The following is a 17,554-nucleotide window of genomic DNA, read 5'->3' as shown; positions in this document are numbered from 1 at the left end:
ATTTGAAAGTCAGTTGGAGCTCAACACTAACGATTTTTACTTGTCTTGTCCTAATTGTAAAATTATTTAAAAATAAGTTAATTTTGGTTGTTTTTGACCCATGTTGCCTTGTATTCTAATAAATAGGGTCATTTTGACACAAAACAAATTTAGATCACAATTCTTGATTCCAGATTCCACAGCAAAAACTACTAGTGTAACTAATATAAAGACAAGTAACTGTCAGTAATAAAATTAAGAACAAATAAACGCATTACAAGCAACAGCATAAATGAATGCAAAAGAACAAGAATACAAATGAAATGAACAGTGATTTAAGTTTTTCAGTTAGGTCTAAGAGTAGTGTTGGGAAAAACCACAAGTTGAATAACTGCATAGTCTTCATTGTGTAAATTAAATATTGATTAATCCTTGTTAAAGCTATAAAAGTTATTTTATCGAGCATTGAATGGTTTTCTCTTTTTATTTTCTTGTTTGATTTTTTTGACAGCAGATGTTTTATTAGGCTACCGTCTCTTTAAGACCTAATACACAGATCTAATATACTGATACACATTTGGTTTTCTCCCAGCTGTTCACGTTCAGATGGGCATTCTGATATATTTATGTGTATTTGTCAGTTTAGGCGTGATTAAGTTATCTTTTGCGTCTTCTTGCACATGCAAATACTAAGTCAATAATAGAAGTATTAAATTTAGATGCGTTACTCATCCTTCACAGACATCACCAATTCCTCAAATGATGATTGAATACATGCATCACAATAACTAAATTGAATTTCACAAGCGAGATCATTCTCTCTTATGCTGTTTGCTTCACTTTTGCGAGTTCAGCATCTCACACAGTAGACTGTGCAAAGTGAGGTGGTTTATTTAAACACATTGCACTGAAAAACTGGTTCTTCAGCTGGTGAGTTGTGGCCCAAAAACAGGTCACTGTCTGTCCTGATAAGGTTGTGGTTAGAGGAAAAAACAATGCTAAATGCAACTGTGCTTTTTCAACCTGGGCAGTTCATGATAACAATAAATAGGGCTGCACGATTAAGCAAGAACAACAAAATTGCAATATAGCTTAGTGCAATTATCAAACTCATCTCTGCTCCATGTTCTGGGTTTGGGTCAATTTATCTTGCTTTTGTAAGTGCAACATGCGGCAACCATCTTCTCATAATGAGAAACCCTTATCAACAAAAGGGAAGCTTTAAGGACTCTGCAGTTTTCTGTCAAAATAAATGTTTGATGGTTTAGTGCAATTAAGAAATTAAAGGGATAGTTCACCCAGAAATGACAATTGACATTATTTACTCACCCTCAAGTTGTTCCAAACCTGTATGATTTTTTTTCTCTCTCTGTTGAACATAAAAGAAGATATTTTGAAGAATGTTGGTTACCAAACAGTTTCTGGTCCTCATTGACTTCCATAGTATTTTTTTCCATATTGTGGAAGTCAGTTGGGACCAGCAACTGTTAATGATGACAGAATTTTCATTTTTGGATGAACTATCCCTTTAAGACAGATTTAATATTAGTATTGTAATTTTACTGTTGAAAAGTAAAATAAAATTATTTTTCTTATTTTTCTTAAACACTTATTTTACAGTAAAATTACAATCGTAAAATTTCTTTTTGTTTTTATTTAGTAATTTTTATATATTTTTTAGTAATAATAATAATAACTATATTGATATATAATCATGAAATCCTGGCCGAATTGTGCAGCCCTAAACAAGCACAGCAAACCTGGAATTCTTTTTCGTAAAATCGTAATCGTAATTTTTATCAAAAAATATTGCAGTTATATTTTCCCACTAGATCGTGCAGTCCTATTAATAAATGTCATGCTTGATTTTTTCAAACTTTTACAGTTTTGATGTTAAATGGGTTGCCATTTAATATTTAATGTAAAAACGTGGGTCCTGAAGCAAAACCTGTTGAAAAGAGCCGCTCTAAAGTAACAACGCGAAATTGTAGAGAAACATCACATTATGATTCTACTGCACAGCCTTAGGGTATCGAGACTCTTCTCTAAGGTGTGTGTGCGAGGGATTGATTGTAGCGGGTGCGGGGCCTGATGTCATCTGTCAGCGCCATAATGAAGGGCTGGCGACTCAACGCTGGGAGGATGAGCAAAAACAGATACCGCAGCCCAGCGCTTCTGTCGCCTGTTCCCTCTCCTGCCTGCCATTCGTCTGTCTGTCCCACCTGCCACCTCCAGCTGCTGACAGCTCACCTCTCTAACAAGAGGACGTGATCGGCCCGTTTCTTCCTGCTCAGCACATGTGAGCTCCAGACCCACAGATCGCCTCCAACGGGCTCCTGCTTCACACGCATTTCTGTGGAATGTGTTGGTCTGACATCAGTCCTGAAAGTGCATTCTGCGAGTTTGACGGTAGCGTTGCAGAGAGAGAGAGAGAGAGAGAGAAGCAGCGGTCTGACATTGAGAGAGGCACAACTGCTATTCCCTTGCTGGCGAAGGCCTGTGCTTTTAAAATGGAAATGTATTACTCACCACGTATCCGGTGATTGAAGACGCATTAGAAACCCCTGAATCTGAGAGGCCAAGAGTGATCGTTTCTGAGGCGTCTCGGGGGCGAGACCATTTGGCACAAATTATAAAAGCCACCTCATGTCCCCTGCCAGTCACACATGTGCAAAATTCAGAATTGAAGAATTGGCTTAATTTGAATTGAATTTGCCACATTACACAGGAAGTTGAATAGGAATTGAAATGAAAGGAAGAGGAATTGTCACTAAATTGTAATGAAAAGACATTTTGTAACACAGGTAATGCATCTATCTATCTATCGTTGTATATCTGTTTATCTATCGTTTGTTCATTTGTTCTATCTATCGTTCAACAAAAATCCTAAATAAACTGATAAAAGAAATTTATAATTTTAATATAAATAAAAAATATACATATACATTATTATAAAAAATATTATTGAAAAAAATATATATTACACCAGTGAAGATCTGCCAGTTAGGTTATAAAGAAATACTAGCAGCTTCAGCAGTAATATCATTTCAATGTTTTCCATCTTTAGAAATTGCTGGAATTCAGTGGCCATGCGGTTGTCTCATGAGAGCACTCAGATGAAATGAAAACGCTATAACTTTCTTCTCCGTCTCTGAAACAAACCTCACCTTAATGAAGGTATTAGGCAAGCGTTGTCAGCTTTTAATCACCCCACTATCATCTTGCTAATACAGAGTCACGGCTGATGGGATCTGTGTGGCCATTTGCCCTGTCAGTGTGCCAGCTTCACTGGCCTGTCATCATCCGTCTTTTATTTAAGCATAGAGGACGCATAACAGTTACATAATTACACCTACATCAATGTCAGTTAGTTGAAAATAGAAATGTAAAAAATCCTGTACAGAATTAATGTTGATGTTTGACACTGTGTTCTGAATCCTACGTTCGCATTCACGGCCTGGGACACAAATTTAAGGGTAGGCACCCTGCTTCCCCGTTTAGGCAATCCCATAGTGGACCTAAGTGGGCCAAACGTGTCCCTGATGGCTTCATAAGTAAGTTGGTGTGCAATTAGCCACCGGATGCTTCCAACTATCTTTGTGTGACCTTCTTAAGCAAGGCAGATACGATGGCATGTGCCACCCTGACTGGCACAGTGGGCCTTCTCCCAGAATTCACAGCTCAGGAGCCGTGCCAAGATTGTACCCTATTTTTTACGGTTCTGCCTGCTGGCAGTCACACTGAGTCTTGGCTTATCTTACCGACAAAGCTGAAGGTGTGGCTTTTTTTGATTGGCCAGCACCAGTAGCGCTGAGCATGTAGTTGACTTCTCTTGGGTTGGAGTCAATTCTCTTTTGGGATAAACTGTCACCTTCCATTAACATTGAGTTTCCTAAGGAGGTTTTAAGCTCCCAGCGTAATATTATGGATTTAACTGCACTGACACTATTGGATGAGAACAGAGCTTGAACTGGATTGAGCTGGATAATGATAGTTACTTTGTAACATTGACACTGCTATTCAACTGAATCAAATCAGCATTGAATGGAATAATGACAGTTGTCTTCTGCAGAGCTGTTTATAGCTGAATTTAATTGTGTTTCAGAATTGATGAACTTTGCAACATTGACACAGCTATTGAACTGAATTGAATCAAATTTTAACTGAATTCATCTGAATAATAACACTATTGTCTTCTGTAGTGCTGTTTATAGCTGAATTTAGCTTATTTCATAATTGATTAACTTTGCAACATTGACAATTATTGAACTGAATTGAAACAACATTGAATTGACTTGAATGGAATAATGACACTGTTGCCTTTTGTAGAACTGTTTATAGCTGAATTGAATTTGTTTAATAGTTTATAGATTTTGCAGCATTGACACTGTTATTGAATTGAATTGAAACAGCAAATTTAAATGGAATTGAGCTGAATAATGACACTATTGTCTTCTGTTGAGCCGTTTATAGCTCATTTGAACTAGTTTCAGAATTGATGAACTTTGCAGCACTGATACAGTTATTGAACTGAATTGAAATAACAAATTTGAATCTAAAATGGACGACGAAACTAACTTTTCAACATTGACACTCATTCAACTGAATCGAATCAACATTGAACTTACTTGAGCTGAATAATGACACTTTTGCCTTCTGTAGGGCAGTTTATAGATAAATTGAATTTGTTTCCGAATTGATAGATTTTGCAACACTGACCCAGTTATTGAACTGAATTGAAACAACAAATTTGAACTGAATTGAGTTGAATAACGACACTTCTCTTCTGTAGAGCTTTTTATATTGCCGATTTGAACTTGTTTCATAATTAATTACCTTTGCAATGTTGAATTAAATTGAACTGGATAATGACACTAACTTTGCAACACTGACACTGTTATTCAGCTGAAATGAATCAACATTGAACTGACTTAAACTGAATAATGCCACTTTTGCCTTCTGTAGAGCTGTTAATAGATTAATTTAATTTGTTTCATAATTGATAGGTTTTGCAGCATTGACACTCATTCAACTGAACTGAATTAGAATTGAGCTGAATAACAACACTATTGTCTTCTGTAGAGCTACTTATGGCTGAATTTAATTAGTTTCATAATTGATGAATTTTGCAACATTGACACAATTATTGAACAGAATTGAAACAAATTTGATAATGACACTAACTTTGCAACATTGACACTCATTCAGCTGAATCGAATCAACATTGAACTGACTTGAGCTGAATGACAACACTTGCCTTCTGTAGAGCAGTTTATAGATGAATTGAATTTGTTTCCGAATTGATAAGATTTTAGCTGCTTATAGCTGAATTTAATTAGTTTCATAATTGATTAACTTTACGCAGTTATTGATCTGAATAGAAACAACAATTCTGAGCAACAAATATGAACTGAATCGAGCTGGATAACAACACTAACTTTGCAACATCAACACTGTTATTATCTTTTGCAGAGCTGCTTTATAGCTGAAATTGAAATGGTTTCATAATTGATGAATTCTACAGCATTAACACTGTTATTTTCCTCTGTACTAATGTGAAGCTGCTTTGAAACCATGTGTATTGTATAAAAAGATTTATAAATAATTGTGACTTGACTTCATAATAATTCCAGTCCTTTTGGAAGTCTGTGAACCCTAATTCCTGACCTTTCCCTCCCTGCAGAAAAAGAGTCGTGAAGAGAGCGAAGGCGAGGGCAGCGGGGTGGAGATCCTGGAGAACCGACCCTACACGGATGGCCCAGGCGGCTCTGGTCAATACACCCACAAGGTTTACCACATCGGCCAACACATCCCTAGCTGGTTTCGCTCCATCTTGCCAAAAGCCGCTCTTCGTGTGGAAGAGGAATCCTGGAACGCCTACCCATACACCCGCACACGGTAAGTGCACTATCTCCTAATAATAAAACCCTCTGGCTCTCTTTCAAGAGTGCTCCGGTAAATACTCACAACAGCTTTTAACATTCAAGTCATGCCTTGCTGTTTTGATCTTGAAGTCAACATGGAATTAAAATAGACCCGTGTTTACTTTCTCAATGCATCTTTTTGGTTTTATAGGGAATGTTGCATCAAAGCGTGTTGAGTTCAGCTCAACTCCCACTGCAATAAACATATATCTGTTCATTAACCCGTTGACGCATACGATCACACTGGTGTGATTAGAACGTTCAGTGCGTCATGTGATCAACTGCTAAATTCAAATCTGCTTACGCGCTTTGGCTGGTACTGAGCCAGAGACAAACACGCTTAGCTCTTGTCATATTATCACAACTATTCAGTGTTTTCAACCATATAATGCTTATTGAAGGTTTCAGACATTTAAATGCACATAGGTTTGTAAAATACACACTGATGTCTATGGAAGCGGCAATAACGATCCTTACAAATATAATTTGACAACATGTTTTATTGATCTCATATACACTTTGTGTAGGTAACTATAAAGATTACTCTGTAGGTATAGACAACACCAGTGTGAAAAAGGGATAAACTCGCATGAACCTCATTGCTGAGCGGTTGCATTAATGCATGACACTGATATGATGAAATTACATCAGAGTTAATCTCTCCTCGCCTGTCCTGCAGCTACACGTGTCCTTTTGTCGAAAAGTTTTCCATCGATATCGAGACGTACTACAAGCCGGACACGGGTTGCCAGAATGACGTCTTCAACATGTCCTTGGCCGAAAAGAGGCAACGGGATATAGGTACTGTTGCACCTTCTTTATTTTTACTCTGCTTGACGCATATATTTGATGCTTTAGACAGTTTTTGAAATGGAAAAGCACAACTGAGCATCTAGAACAATTGCATTTCCATGAGGTCCCGTCATTAGCATGCTTTTTAACATGTGAGCCCTGCTTGCTTGTGAAACCAATCTCAAGCAATCCAGCAGGAAGAGCTCTCGAGTCATGCCTCAATGTTTAAGATGCAGACAGCATGCCGCTTCATTGACATAGTACCATGCTGCTGTTGAGTAACGTGCCACGGCACGAGCATTGCACTCTGGGACAGGTACTGGAGGCTTTCTGAGCTGAACGCAAACAGACGCAGGCACTGCAGGGGGAAGCGCCCAGTGAATGCTGTTGCATAACTCCATTACTGACTGAAAACATGTACCTTCATTATTGTGCTGTGGAGACACCTAGAGGCCATCTGATGACACGGCCGTCTGCAAACATGAAACAACCCAAGATCAGCAAACAGTCTGTACTTCGCAACTGTGAATAATTGAAGACCTACAAAGTTAGGTTTTTAACACAGTAAAGTTGACAGCTCTGAATTAAATGGATAGTTCATCCAATAATGAAAAATTGCTGAAAATGTTCTCACCCTCAGGTCATCCAAGCTGTGAATGAATTTTTCTTCAACAGGTTTGGAGAAATTGAGCATTACATCATTTGCTCACCAGTGGATCCACTTCAGTGAATGGGTGAGTCTAAACAGCTGATAAAAACATCACAATAATCCACAAATAATCATCTTGTGAAGCGATTTGTAATGAACAAATCCATCAAGGGGTTTTTAATTTCTGTCTATAATATTGCTTTCTCCAGTGAAAAAGTAGTCTAAAGTTGAATCAGGAGAGTGATTTGCACAGATCAAGCACCGTTTACAAGCGAAAACAGTCCAAAACATTTCTAAACAGGATTTTGATGTGAGAGAACAAAATACTTTTTTCACTGGAGGAAGCATTATTATGAACTATGGACTGGTATTTTGGCCAGAAGCGATGGTTTAAAGTTAAAAGTCTTAAGTGATGGATTTGTTTCTTACAAACGTGCAGCTTTTCACTTCACAAGACATTAACTGATGGACCGGAGTGGTGTGGATTATTGTGATGTTTTTATCAGTTGTTTGGACTCTCATTCTGACGGCACCCATTCACTGCAGAGGATCCGCTGGTGAAGAAACAAACTCATCTACATCTTGGATGGCCTGAGAGTGAGTTTTCAGAAGATTTTCAGCAAAATTTTATTTTTGGGTGAACTATTCCTTTAAGAGTTGTTCTTTCACAAAAAGCAAGTTAGCAAACAAAGAAGAGTAAAAAAAAATCTACACACACTAAATACAAACAATGCTATTTTCATGTCAGTTTTTCTAAACAAAGTTCCATTTATGGACATGAAAAAAGTATAATCTTTTTTGTAATGGAACAACTCGATTCCTTGTGCCAAAGCTGCATGAATAAAAGAAAAAACTTTATGACACATAAGACAAACAGATAAACCAGGTTTTACAGCCTTAATGTCCATGTTATTACCTTTCAGAAGGTTCTATAAAATCTCTGATGAACTGATTTGGTTTGCAATAAAAGACTAAATATGAACCTGTTCACCATTCGTGCCTTGTTCTCCCAAAAATATGAGATCGCTAATGAAACCAGTGTTCTTTTACAGATCCCATCGATATTGTGAATGATTTCATCGCCCCTCATGAATACCTGGCTGAGGAAGACCCGAAACTCTACAAGTCATATAAAACCCAGCGGGGCCCCCTGTGTGACGACTGGATCACGGAAATCAACAACAACCCAGGCAAAATGCCCGTCATGTGCGCTTACAAGTTGTGTAAAGTGGAGTTTCGATACTGGGGCATGCAGTCCAAGATTGAGCGCTTCATTCACGATGTGGGTAAGTGTTCGGAAATGTTCAGACGAAACATTTTTTTATATTATATAACAATGCATATTTTTGATAATCGAGTGAATTTATTATTAACTTAGTACCGGTGCTATTATCAGTGGTGTCCTCTACCATATGTCCACCAGTGTTATTAGCTCTGAGAGGACGTTTGTCTCTCCAATAATTCTATATGAGTCAGCTGATCCATCTGCTGCGTATGTGCGCGAAATGATGCTTGGTAACGTCCTGTTATCATTGTGCGTGGGTGGGCAGCAGGTGTCAAGCGTTCTGTCAGGAAAAAAGCCCTTAATCATTAACCTGCACTTAATGAAAACAAGATTGATGCAGTGCGGCTCCAGTGAAAATCAACGCTCAGAGAACTGCCTCCTCCTGACTACATCAGGGCAAAATTAATTTCCTTTCAATGTGCCGTTCGCTCTCTGCTTAATCTTTTTCATTACTTCGATATCGGCTTGTTTATTGGCTCCATTTTCTGATAATTTGCAAGCTGACTGTTGCCGTTTCCCATTTATGAAACTCTTTCCCTTTGGCTGATTTCCTTTTATTTTTATCCACTTTTCCTCTCGCTGTTTCCTGGCCGCTGTGAAAACAATTTTGTTTGCACGTCTCTTCATTACCAAGTTCAGTTATCTGAAAGACTGGTTAAGTGCGTCTTTGACACATCTTAATCAGACAAGGAAATCGCACAAGGAAATAAGCCAAACCACACATTGACCCCAAATGTCAAGCGAACTTACATACAGACTCGTCAGTGAAGCAGGGTTATTATAGTTAACTAAAACTAAAACCATAAAAAAAACATTTTCATTACGTGAAATAATAAGATTAAATAAAAAAAGATTTTATTTCAGCTAGGCATTGAACATTTCTCATTTTCGTTAGCACTAAAATAACTAAAATGTATTGGGGGAAAAAAAAACAATATTAAAAATATAACAATAAACAATAAAAAAATATATAAAATTGACAAAAAATGCTAAAAATGAAGCAATGAAAAAAAAATGAAAACAGAAAATATAACAATAAAAATGTAATTCAAAATATTAACAAAAACTATAATAGCATTTAATAATAATTGCATTTTCTTAGCTTTCTAGCACACAAAGTCTCCTTGGTTGATAGCAGTATTGAGAAATGTTTCTTTAAAAATTAACATTACTCATAAATGTTACTAATTATGTTACTTTGTTACTTCTCATGGAAAGTAACGTGTTACATTTTATCACCATCTGTTGTCTGAGGCTCTTTTTTTCCTAGCATGTAAGTGCTGTACTCAACTCGTAGACCTAGCAACCATCCAGAACAAGTTGGCAACCACATATGAATGCATTAAAAACCATTCAGAACATTGGGCTGCTGACTTTTTCATGGGCAAACACTACTCGCATTTTGTTCAGAAGATGTAAAAATCTACTGCAATCATTAGTTTTTCCCCCCTAAACTAGTTTAAACGTAAACAGTTACACTTGCCTGTGTTATGGTGAGCATTAATCTCACAACATCTTCCCATCAGGGCTGAGGAAGGTGATGGTGCGCGCTCATCGGCAGGCCTGGTGTTGGCAGGACGAGTGGTACGGTCTGACCATGGAGAACATCCGGCAGCTGGAGCTGGAGACGCAGCTGGCTCTGGCACAGAAGATGGCGCAGTATAGCTGCAACGAGGAGGGCGGTGAGAACAACGGCGCCGTCACCAGCCCCGATAAAGAGCACGAAGCCAAGGAGGCCATCGAAGCTGAGGGGACGACGAGGAACATGGGGGACACGCTGCAGGCGCGAGGAGAGCTGACCAAGCAGTGGTCCACCTCTTCTAGGTCCTCACATTCCTCTAAGAGAGGGGGTAAGTTCACATCGCCATACTTAGAAAATGCATGGTGATGAGTAGATACACATACACACACACATACACACATATATATATATATATATATACTGTATATATATATATATATATAGACATATATATGGTTGTATGTATGTATGTATGTATATATATATAGAGAGAGAGAGAGATTCATTAAATTGATCAAAAGTGACAGTAAAGACTCTATCATGTTACATAATATATTTATTTCAAATAAATGCTGCTCTTTTGAACTTTCTGAACTTTCAGCAAAGAATCTTGAAAAGCTGTGTTTTCAGTTTCTCACAAAAATATTAATCAGTGCAACTACTTTAAATATTGATAGTCTGAAAATTCAGCTTTGCATCATTAAATTATATTTTAAAATATTAAATTATTTTTAAATTGCAATATTTCATAATATTATGAAATAATTTTTTAAATAGTTTATTTTAGTATTAACAATTTATTAATATAATAGTATAACACTGATTTTTTTATATATATATATATATATATATAAACAATTTTATATTATGTATAATATATATAAATGTATGAATTATGTATTTAAATTAATTGAAAAGTGTATATGTATATTATTATACATATCTGTGTTTTATATATGTGTGTATATATATGTTATTATTACAATTAATTCATTAATGATAAATGGTGATTTTTATTAATATTGATACAATTATTTTTAGTCCTTATTATTATGTTCTTTTTTCTTTTTCATCAATGCATATTAGTTTGAGAAAGAATCATGATGCATATGTGGACAATTTTTCCATGCATTAAGCGTATTAATTTATGTTTCAATTCTAAAGGGGTCATATGATGTTGCTAAAAATAACATTATTTTCTGGACTCCGCTTCGTCCACGGTGAAAGCCGATCCGGCGATCGACAGCGCGAAGTTGACGTATTTCCTCAGCGACCAGCACGGATCAGCTCTAGGCATGACGAAGCAGATATCGTCCTCTTTTGGAAGACCAAACAAAGTAGTTTCGCTTTCACAACGAAACACACAGTGCCTTCACAAGATGGCGGCAGCAACAACAATACTACAGCGAGAATAAAAGTTACGCCTTCTTTCTTTGTGTGAATATTTGGGCGGCTTTATGCAAATCTTCCCACATAGTGAGGTAGATATGTGGGGGCGTGTTAGAACGAGCCGTTTTAGGTAGGCGTTATATGTTGCTTTTTATATTTTGTGAAAATTTTTTTCAATATTATTTATTTGTTAAGTGTCTTTTGGGGGGTGGGGGGATTTCATATTAAGCTTTGGATTACAGAACTAACATGATTTATTATTTGTCTTTAATCTGTACGTGTGCAGGAAGTCCTTCACGCCACAGCATTTCTGAATGGCGCATGCAGAGCATCGCCAGAGATTCGGAGGACAGCACAGACGACGAGTTCTTTGACGCTCACGGTAATGCAGGTTTGATTCTCGGTTTTAGAAGGTGCTCATGGCAATCTGTTATTTACTAAAGTCTGAATCTTTGTTCCTCAGAGGGCTTCTCTGACAACGAGGAGATCTTTGCCAAGGAGATCACCAAATGGAGCTCCAACGATCTGATGGATAAAATCGAGACAGCGGAGGCAGAGGAAGCCCAGGGTATGCAGGGATTGTCTTCACCCATCCGACACGCTCTCAGATTGTAGGGGGGTATTTTGGGCCCCCAAGGCAGGTGATGCAAAGCATTGGTTTTGTAATGCATAAGCCGAGCCCGCTGGAAGGAGTTTTTTTTCCATTCATCCTCCAAATTCAGAGATTTTCACATCTTTAATAGGATTAGCGGTAAAGGAGCCCCATTGACTCTTAGGGTCTGTGTCAAACAGTATGAGATTATGGAACACTGATTACACTGAATTCCATGCTGTTTGCGAGACGGACTCCCAGGCCATGGAGGTTTTTACACTTATGAAACCCATGTTCGATGGGTTGAAAATGAAAGTCTAACAATAGGTTTCTTTCAGTAATAATAAAAATTTCTAAAATAATCATATTATTTAACCATTTATAAATATATTTGATATATAAAAATATAATTTTTAATATTAATATTATTAATAGTAATTTGCTTAATTTAATAACTGAATGCTTATATTTAACTTAATTTAATGCTTATAATTTAATGCTTATATTTGACTATAATGCTAATTTAATACTATATATAGTACTAATTTATTATTAATATTAGTATAAAATTGTTCATACAAAAAAAAAATATATATATATGTATTATACTTAATAAAAAATTTAATTATTATAATTAATATATAACCTTAATACATAATCTTAATACATTATTATTTTTATTAATAGTTCCGTTTTTATTAATATAAATAAAATTATTTTTAGTCCTTTTTATTGTTATTTTTTTCTTTTCCATCAATGCATATTAGTTTGAGAAAGAATCATGGTGCATATGTGAATATTTTTTTCCCCTGCATTAAGCGCATTAATGTTAGATTTAAATTTTATGTTTTTAGGTGACTATCAAGAATCGGGTGGGGAGTTTTCTGGGACTGCCAGCGTGGAGCGACTCAATGAGGTATGTCTGCAGTTGTGCATTTTCGTGCACACTTTCCCATTAAAAGTAATGGATATATATTGCAACATAAACGTTTCATAATGCATATTTATGCAACTGTGTCGTACTGTTAATGCAACTGCAGCAGTGAAAAATGCATTGATCTGTACTCGTGCCAATGGAGCAGAAATTCTGCAATAGTCATGCTGTGTTTATGCCAACATAAAAACGGGTACAAAAAGCATTAGAGCTTCTCTGAGGGTATGTTGTGCAACGACGCTTTCATTTTGCATCAGCGTCACACTATAATTGAACAATCCCTATGACCTTTGACAAAATGAAACTGCGGTCTGTCACTGCAAAGGTCGGCTCAGTATATAGTCATAAGGTCAAGTTCTCATGGTGTGAAGGGTTTGATGGGGACGTGTGGTGGAAGAGCACGATCAGGGGTTGAGGGCCTTTGGGATGATCTCAGTGCTCTTTAACTCTGGTCCGCAGAGACGCAGATCCATGCGGCGCTGCAGCGTCCGTAAGCGTCGACGTACAGCACGCAAACGCCCAGCTGTGAGTCACAGCGACACCTGTCTGTTTACATCAGCATAAGTTATGTAGAATCAAAGGCGTTTTGCTGTATTGTTGCAGTTATTCATACAGATTGTTGTTTTTGCTTAGAGTTTAGTTATCTTTACCCTGAAATAGGGCTGGGCGATATGGCCAAAAAAATCGCATCTTGGTATTTTTTGGCTGAAATGCGATGATATTTTGGTATTTTCTACATTTTTCTATTTGCATTAAAAATATTTATTTATTTAATACTGCCCAATTTTGTCCAATTAAATAATGTTTATATTAAAGACAATGAAAACATATATAGTGAAAGTAACCATATAGGCTATGGGCTATTGTGTGCAAAAAAAAAGGGCTAAAATCACATTACATTGTAACATTACAATCTAAAAACAAAAACTGTGCTTTTTAAAGCAGAAGAACTAAAGAGCAGAACTACAAATGAAAAGAAATAAAAACAAAAGCACAGATTAATTGCATTATATTTTGATTAGCCCATTACAATATTCACTTTACAGTTACTGCTGTCATAAAATGGACTTACTTGTAGGTTTCAAATTCTGCACACGGCACATTTATTGTCCAACTACAAATATTTTAGCAAAATGTATATTTTAGTCAGAATTATTGAGCTCCTATTCCATTGCGGTCCGTCTGTTTGGTGCGCCTGCGTTTAGTGAAGTTTAGTGGAGAATCACACGCAGAAGGCTCATGCGCTCCTGACAGCAAGATGGAAATATTTCTATGACTTTCTAGCATTTACAGATGGAGAATATACCTGTGAAATGTAAGTTATGCACTGAGGAAAAGAGCACATCTCAAACATATTAAACAGCACAAGTAGTGTCTCTGTCAGCAGCACATGTCTGTCAGAGCATCTGATGGTGCGAGCCGCTTTAAACTAGACGTGTTACTATATTTTATCAGTTATTTTAAAGCCCTTAATATAAGCATGTCTCATGTTTAGAACAAACTGAATTATGCCGTTTCCCTGCAGTAGTTCAGTCTGCGTCCTCTGCTGTTATTCAGATGTGCTCGTATCAAACTACTGTATATCGATATAAATAGTATTGCTTCATACCATATCGCTTATAAAAAATATACCGATATATCGTACAAACTCGATATACCGCCCAGCCCTACCCTCAAACAGCATTTTATGGTATCAGAAGTGTTGTTTGTAAAGTAGACACACTTCAGATGTAGACATGTATTTCTTCTGTAGCGTAGAGGTTTTATCGAAACAATCTTTATTAAGACAACGGTGATGACTGCTTTTTCGGCAATCTGGGTTCTGGAAGTGTTTTTCCCATTCGTCTCAAAAACACATCACAAAAGTTTCTGAAGCTCTGAAGGTTTATGGTACAGTTTGTGAAATTAATGCAGTCTAGATTCATTATTCAATTAGTTTCACATGTGCATAATACCAAACATTTTTGGCCATTATAGAGGAGAAGATAAAGTTTAAATAATATGAAGGGTTTTTAAAAAATAATTGTTATTTAATGCATATAAATATTTAAAATCAAACTTAAAATAATAATAATATTAACCATAACAATAAATGTATTCATATTTAATATTTGGCAATGCTTTACAACAAGCTTCCATTTGTTAACATGGGTGAACTACATTAGTTACCATGAACTAAAAAACAACAACAACAACAAAAACGCTTATTAGTCTTGTTAATGTTAATTTCATCATTTAGTAATCCATTATTAAAATAAATCAAGGTTGTATCTGGTAGCATAATTTAATGTACCTGATCTTACATCTAACAACTAACAATGAATATTTATGTTTGTTTGTTTGATTGTTTGTTTTTTAACTAAATTTAACAAGGATTAAAAAATACTGTAACACATGTATTGGTCATTGTTAATTAATTTCAGTTAATGCATTAACTAATATTAAAGACGTCATGAACTGAGAAATAAAAATTCCATTGATCTTGTGACATATAAGAGGTCATTGTACTGTGAAAACATCCTGTCAGTTTCAGAACTCAACTAACAATGAATATTTATGTTTGTTTGTTTGATTGTTTGTTTTTTAACTAAATTTAACAAGGATTAAAAAATACTGTAACACATGTATAGGTCATTGTTAATTAATTTCAGTTAATGCATTAACTAATATTAAAGACGTCATGAACTGAGAAATCAAAATTCCATTGATCTTGTGACATATAAGAGGTCATTGTACTGTGAAAACATCCTGTCAATTTCAGAACTCAAAACTTTCTCGTTAGTCCAAAAACAGCTTCTAAGCTGATCTGCCTAAATGACAGCTTGTGGAATGTGACACTTTATAGCGTAATAGAGTGAGTAAACCCCGCCTCCGCAGAAGATCAACGCCTGCTTCTACATCACTGCCTGTTTAGCCCCTCCCACTGATTCTACATCACTGCCTGTTTAGCCCCTCCCACTGATTCTACATCACTGCCTGTTTAGCCCCGCCCACTGATTCGCCCACTTACAACAAAGATGCCCCAAAAACAAGAGTATTTTTAATGAAGATCCAGACCACGTCAGTAAGAACTTGGTCCTTTTTTCACTTAATTTTACTGCGGATTCGTTTACAAACAAGACAATTTCCAGAAAGATTTGGATTTCCAGAAAGATTGAATCTAAAAGACGATGCTGTGCGGAATATGTTGGATCCGACAGTAATGTCGCACCACACAGGTGCGAGTAACTGTTTTTATTACGTGGTCACTATTGCTTTGTCTGTTATTACAGATCGTTTGATATGTACTGAGTATTTATGCGTTTTTAACCTAAATCACAGCAGTGTCTATGAAGGACGTAGGCTGTCAAACACACACCGCTGTTAGCCAATTATAGCAGTGGGCGTTTACAATCCACCACGCCTATTCAAACAGAGCGTTCCCGTGAGAGGGGGTCAAAACAAGACAGAAAATAGCCTGTTACTTCTGAATTCTGATGTTTTTTGATTTAAAAATCTTGATAACATTATAAGTGGACCACAGAGAACAGTACAAAACAATAAAAAAGGCAGTTCATGACCCCTTTAACTAGTGCAGCCTTATTGTGAAGTGTTAATTTTAATAATATTAAAAATGTATTTATATATATATAAATTGTTAAAAAATCTAATGCTTCTTTTCCTTCTGACTTCGTTGTCTTCATTTTATTAGTATTTTTTATTTTAGTTTTATTATTAAAGGTGGGGTAAGCGATTTTTCAAACACGTTTTAAAACAGATTTGGGCCGAATAGCAAAACAAACTTGTAGCCAATCAGCAGTAAGGGGCGTGTCTACACATGATGTGGCGGAGGGAGCGTTCAGTGCACAGGATGGACATTAGCCGAGCCGAGCGACAGAAAGATAGAGATGCCGGATAAAAAACAAAAGAGGAAAATGTCTGCGAACAAAAGAAGGCTTAAGGCAAGAAGTAGGACCCGTGTAAATATCGGATCAGCTTTCCAGCGCTGGAGAGAACTCAAGGAGCGGAAGGCCTGCGATCGGATGCCGAGGTTGCTTTGTTTCTTCTCAAAAGGCGTGTAACACCGTGTCTGCGCCGCAACAGCTAAAGTCTGTCTAGTACACTGGACGCGACAAAGCGACCATTGAAAATCATTTGAAATTTGTGTCAATACATCATAAATAGAACACAGCAGCAGTTTTCTGTCGGGGATTTGTCGTGTCGTGCCACGCCGCATTCAGTGTAGACCATAGATATGTATATATATATATCTATGGTGTAGACAGCATCACTGATTATGATGAGTTCCATAGTATTTTGTCATGCCACGCCACTCGCGTCCGGTGTAGACACGGTGTAACATTGGCAACTAATCGTTGTCTGGGTTGCGTACGTATGTGTGGGGCGGAGCTATCAAAATAATTAATAATAATTTATGCATTTAGCAGACGCTTTTATCCAAAGCGACTTACAGTGCATTCAGGCTATACATTTTTTACCAGTATGTGT

General features: G+C 36.6%; 1 protein-coding gene across 3 annotated transcripts in view; it reads left to right on the top strand.

Annotated features, from left to right (window-relative positions):
- LOC107704170 (membrane-associated phosphatidylinositol transfer protein 2-like) overlaps positions 1-17,554 on the top strand; it is a 75,736-nt gene that overhangs the window by 35,190 nt on the left and 22,992 nt on the right. For all 3 annotated transcript variants that reach the window (XM_016507047.1, XM_016507045.1, XM_016507046.1), the window contains exons 3-10: positions 5,663-5,877; positions 6,583-6,704; positions 8,397-8,630; positions 10,156-10,479; positions 11,827-11,922; positions 12,004-12,108; positions 12,987-13,048; positions 13,526-13,591. In XM_016507047.1, coding sequence (XP_016362533.1) covers positions 5,663-5,877; positions 6,583-6,704; positions 8,397-8,630; positions 10,156-10,479; positions 11,827-11,922; positions 12,004-12,108; positions 12,987-13,048; positions 13,526-13,591 — 1,224 coding nt within the window. The remainder of the gene's footprint in view (positions 1-5,662; positions 5,878-6,582; positions 6,705-8,396; positions 8,631-10,155; positions 10,480-11,826; positions 11,923-12,003; positions 12,109-12,986; positions 13,049-13,525; positions 13,592-17,554) is intronic.

Source organism: Sinocyclocheilus anshuiensis, unplaced genomic scaffold, assembly GCF_001515605.1.
Source record: "Sinocyclocheilus anshuiensis isolate Anshui unplaced genomic scaffold, SAMN03320099.WGS_v1.1 scaffold690, whole genome shotgun sequence".
Lineage (NCBI taxonomy): Eukaryota > Metazoa > Chordata > Actinopteri > Cypriniformes > Cyprinidae > Sinocyclocheilus > Sinocyclocheilus anshuiensis.
The sequence above is the reverse complement of the archived record's forward strand: the minus strand, read 5'-3'. Positions and strand labels throughout refer to the sequence as shown.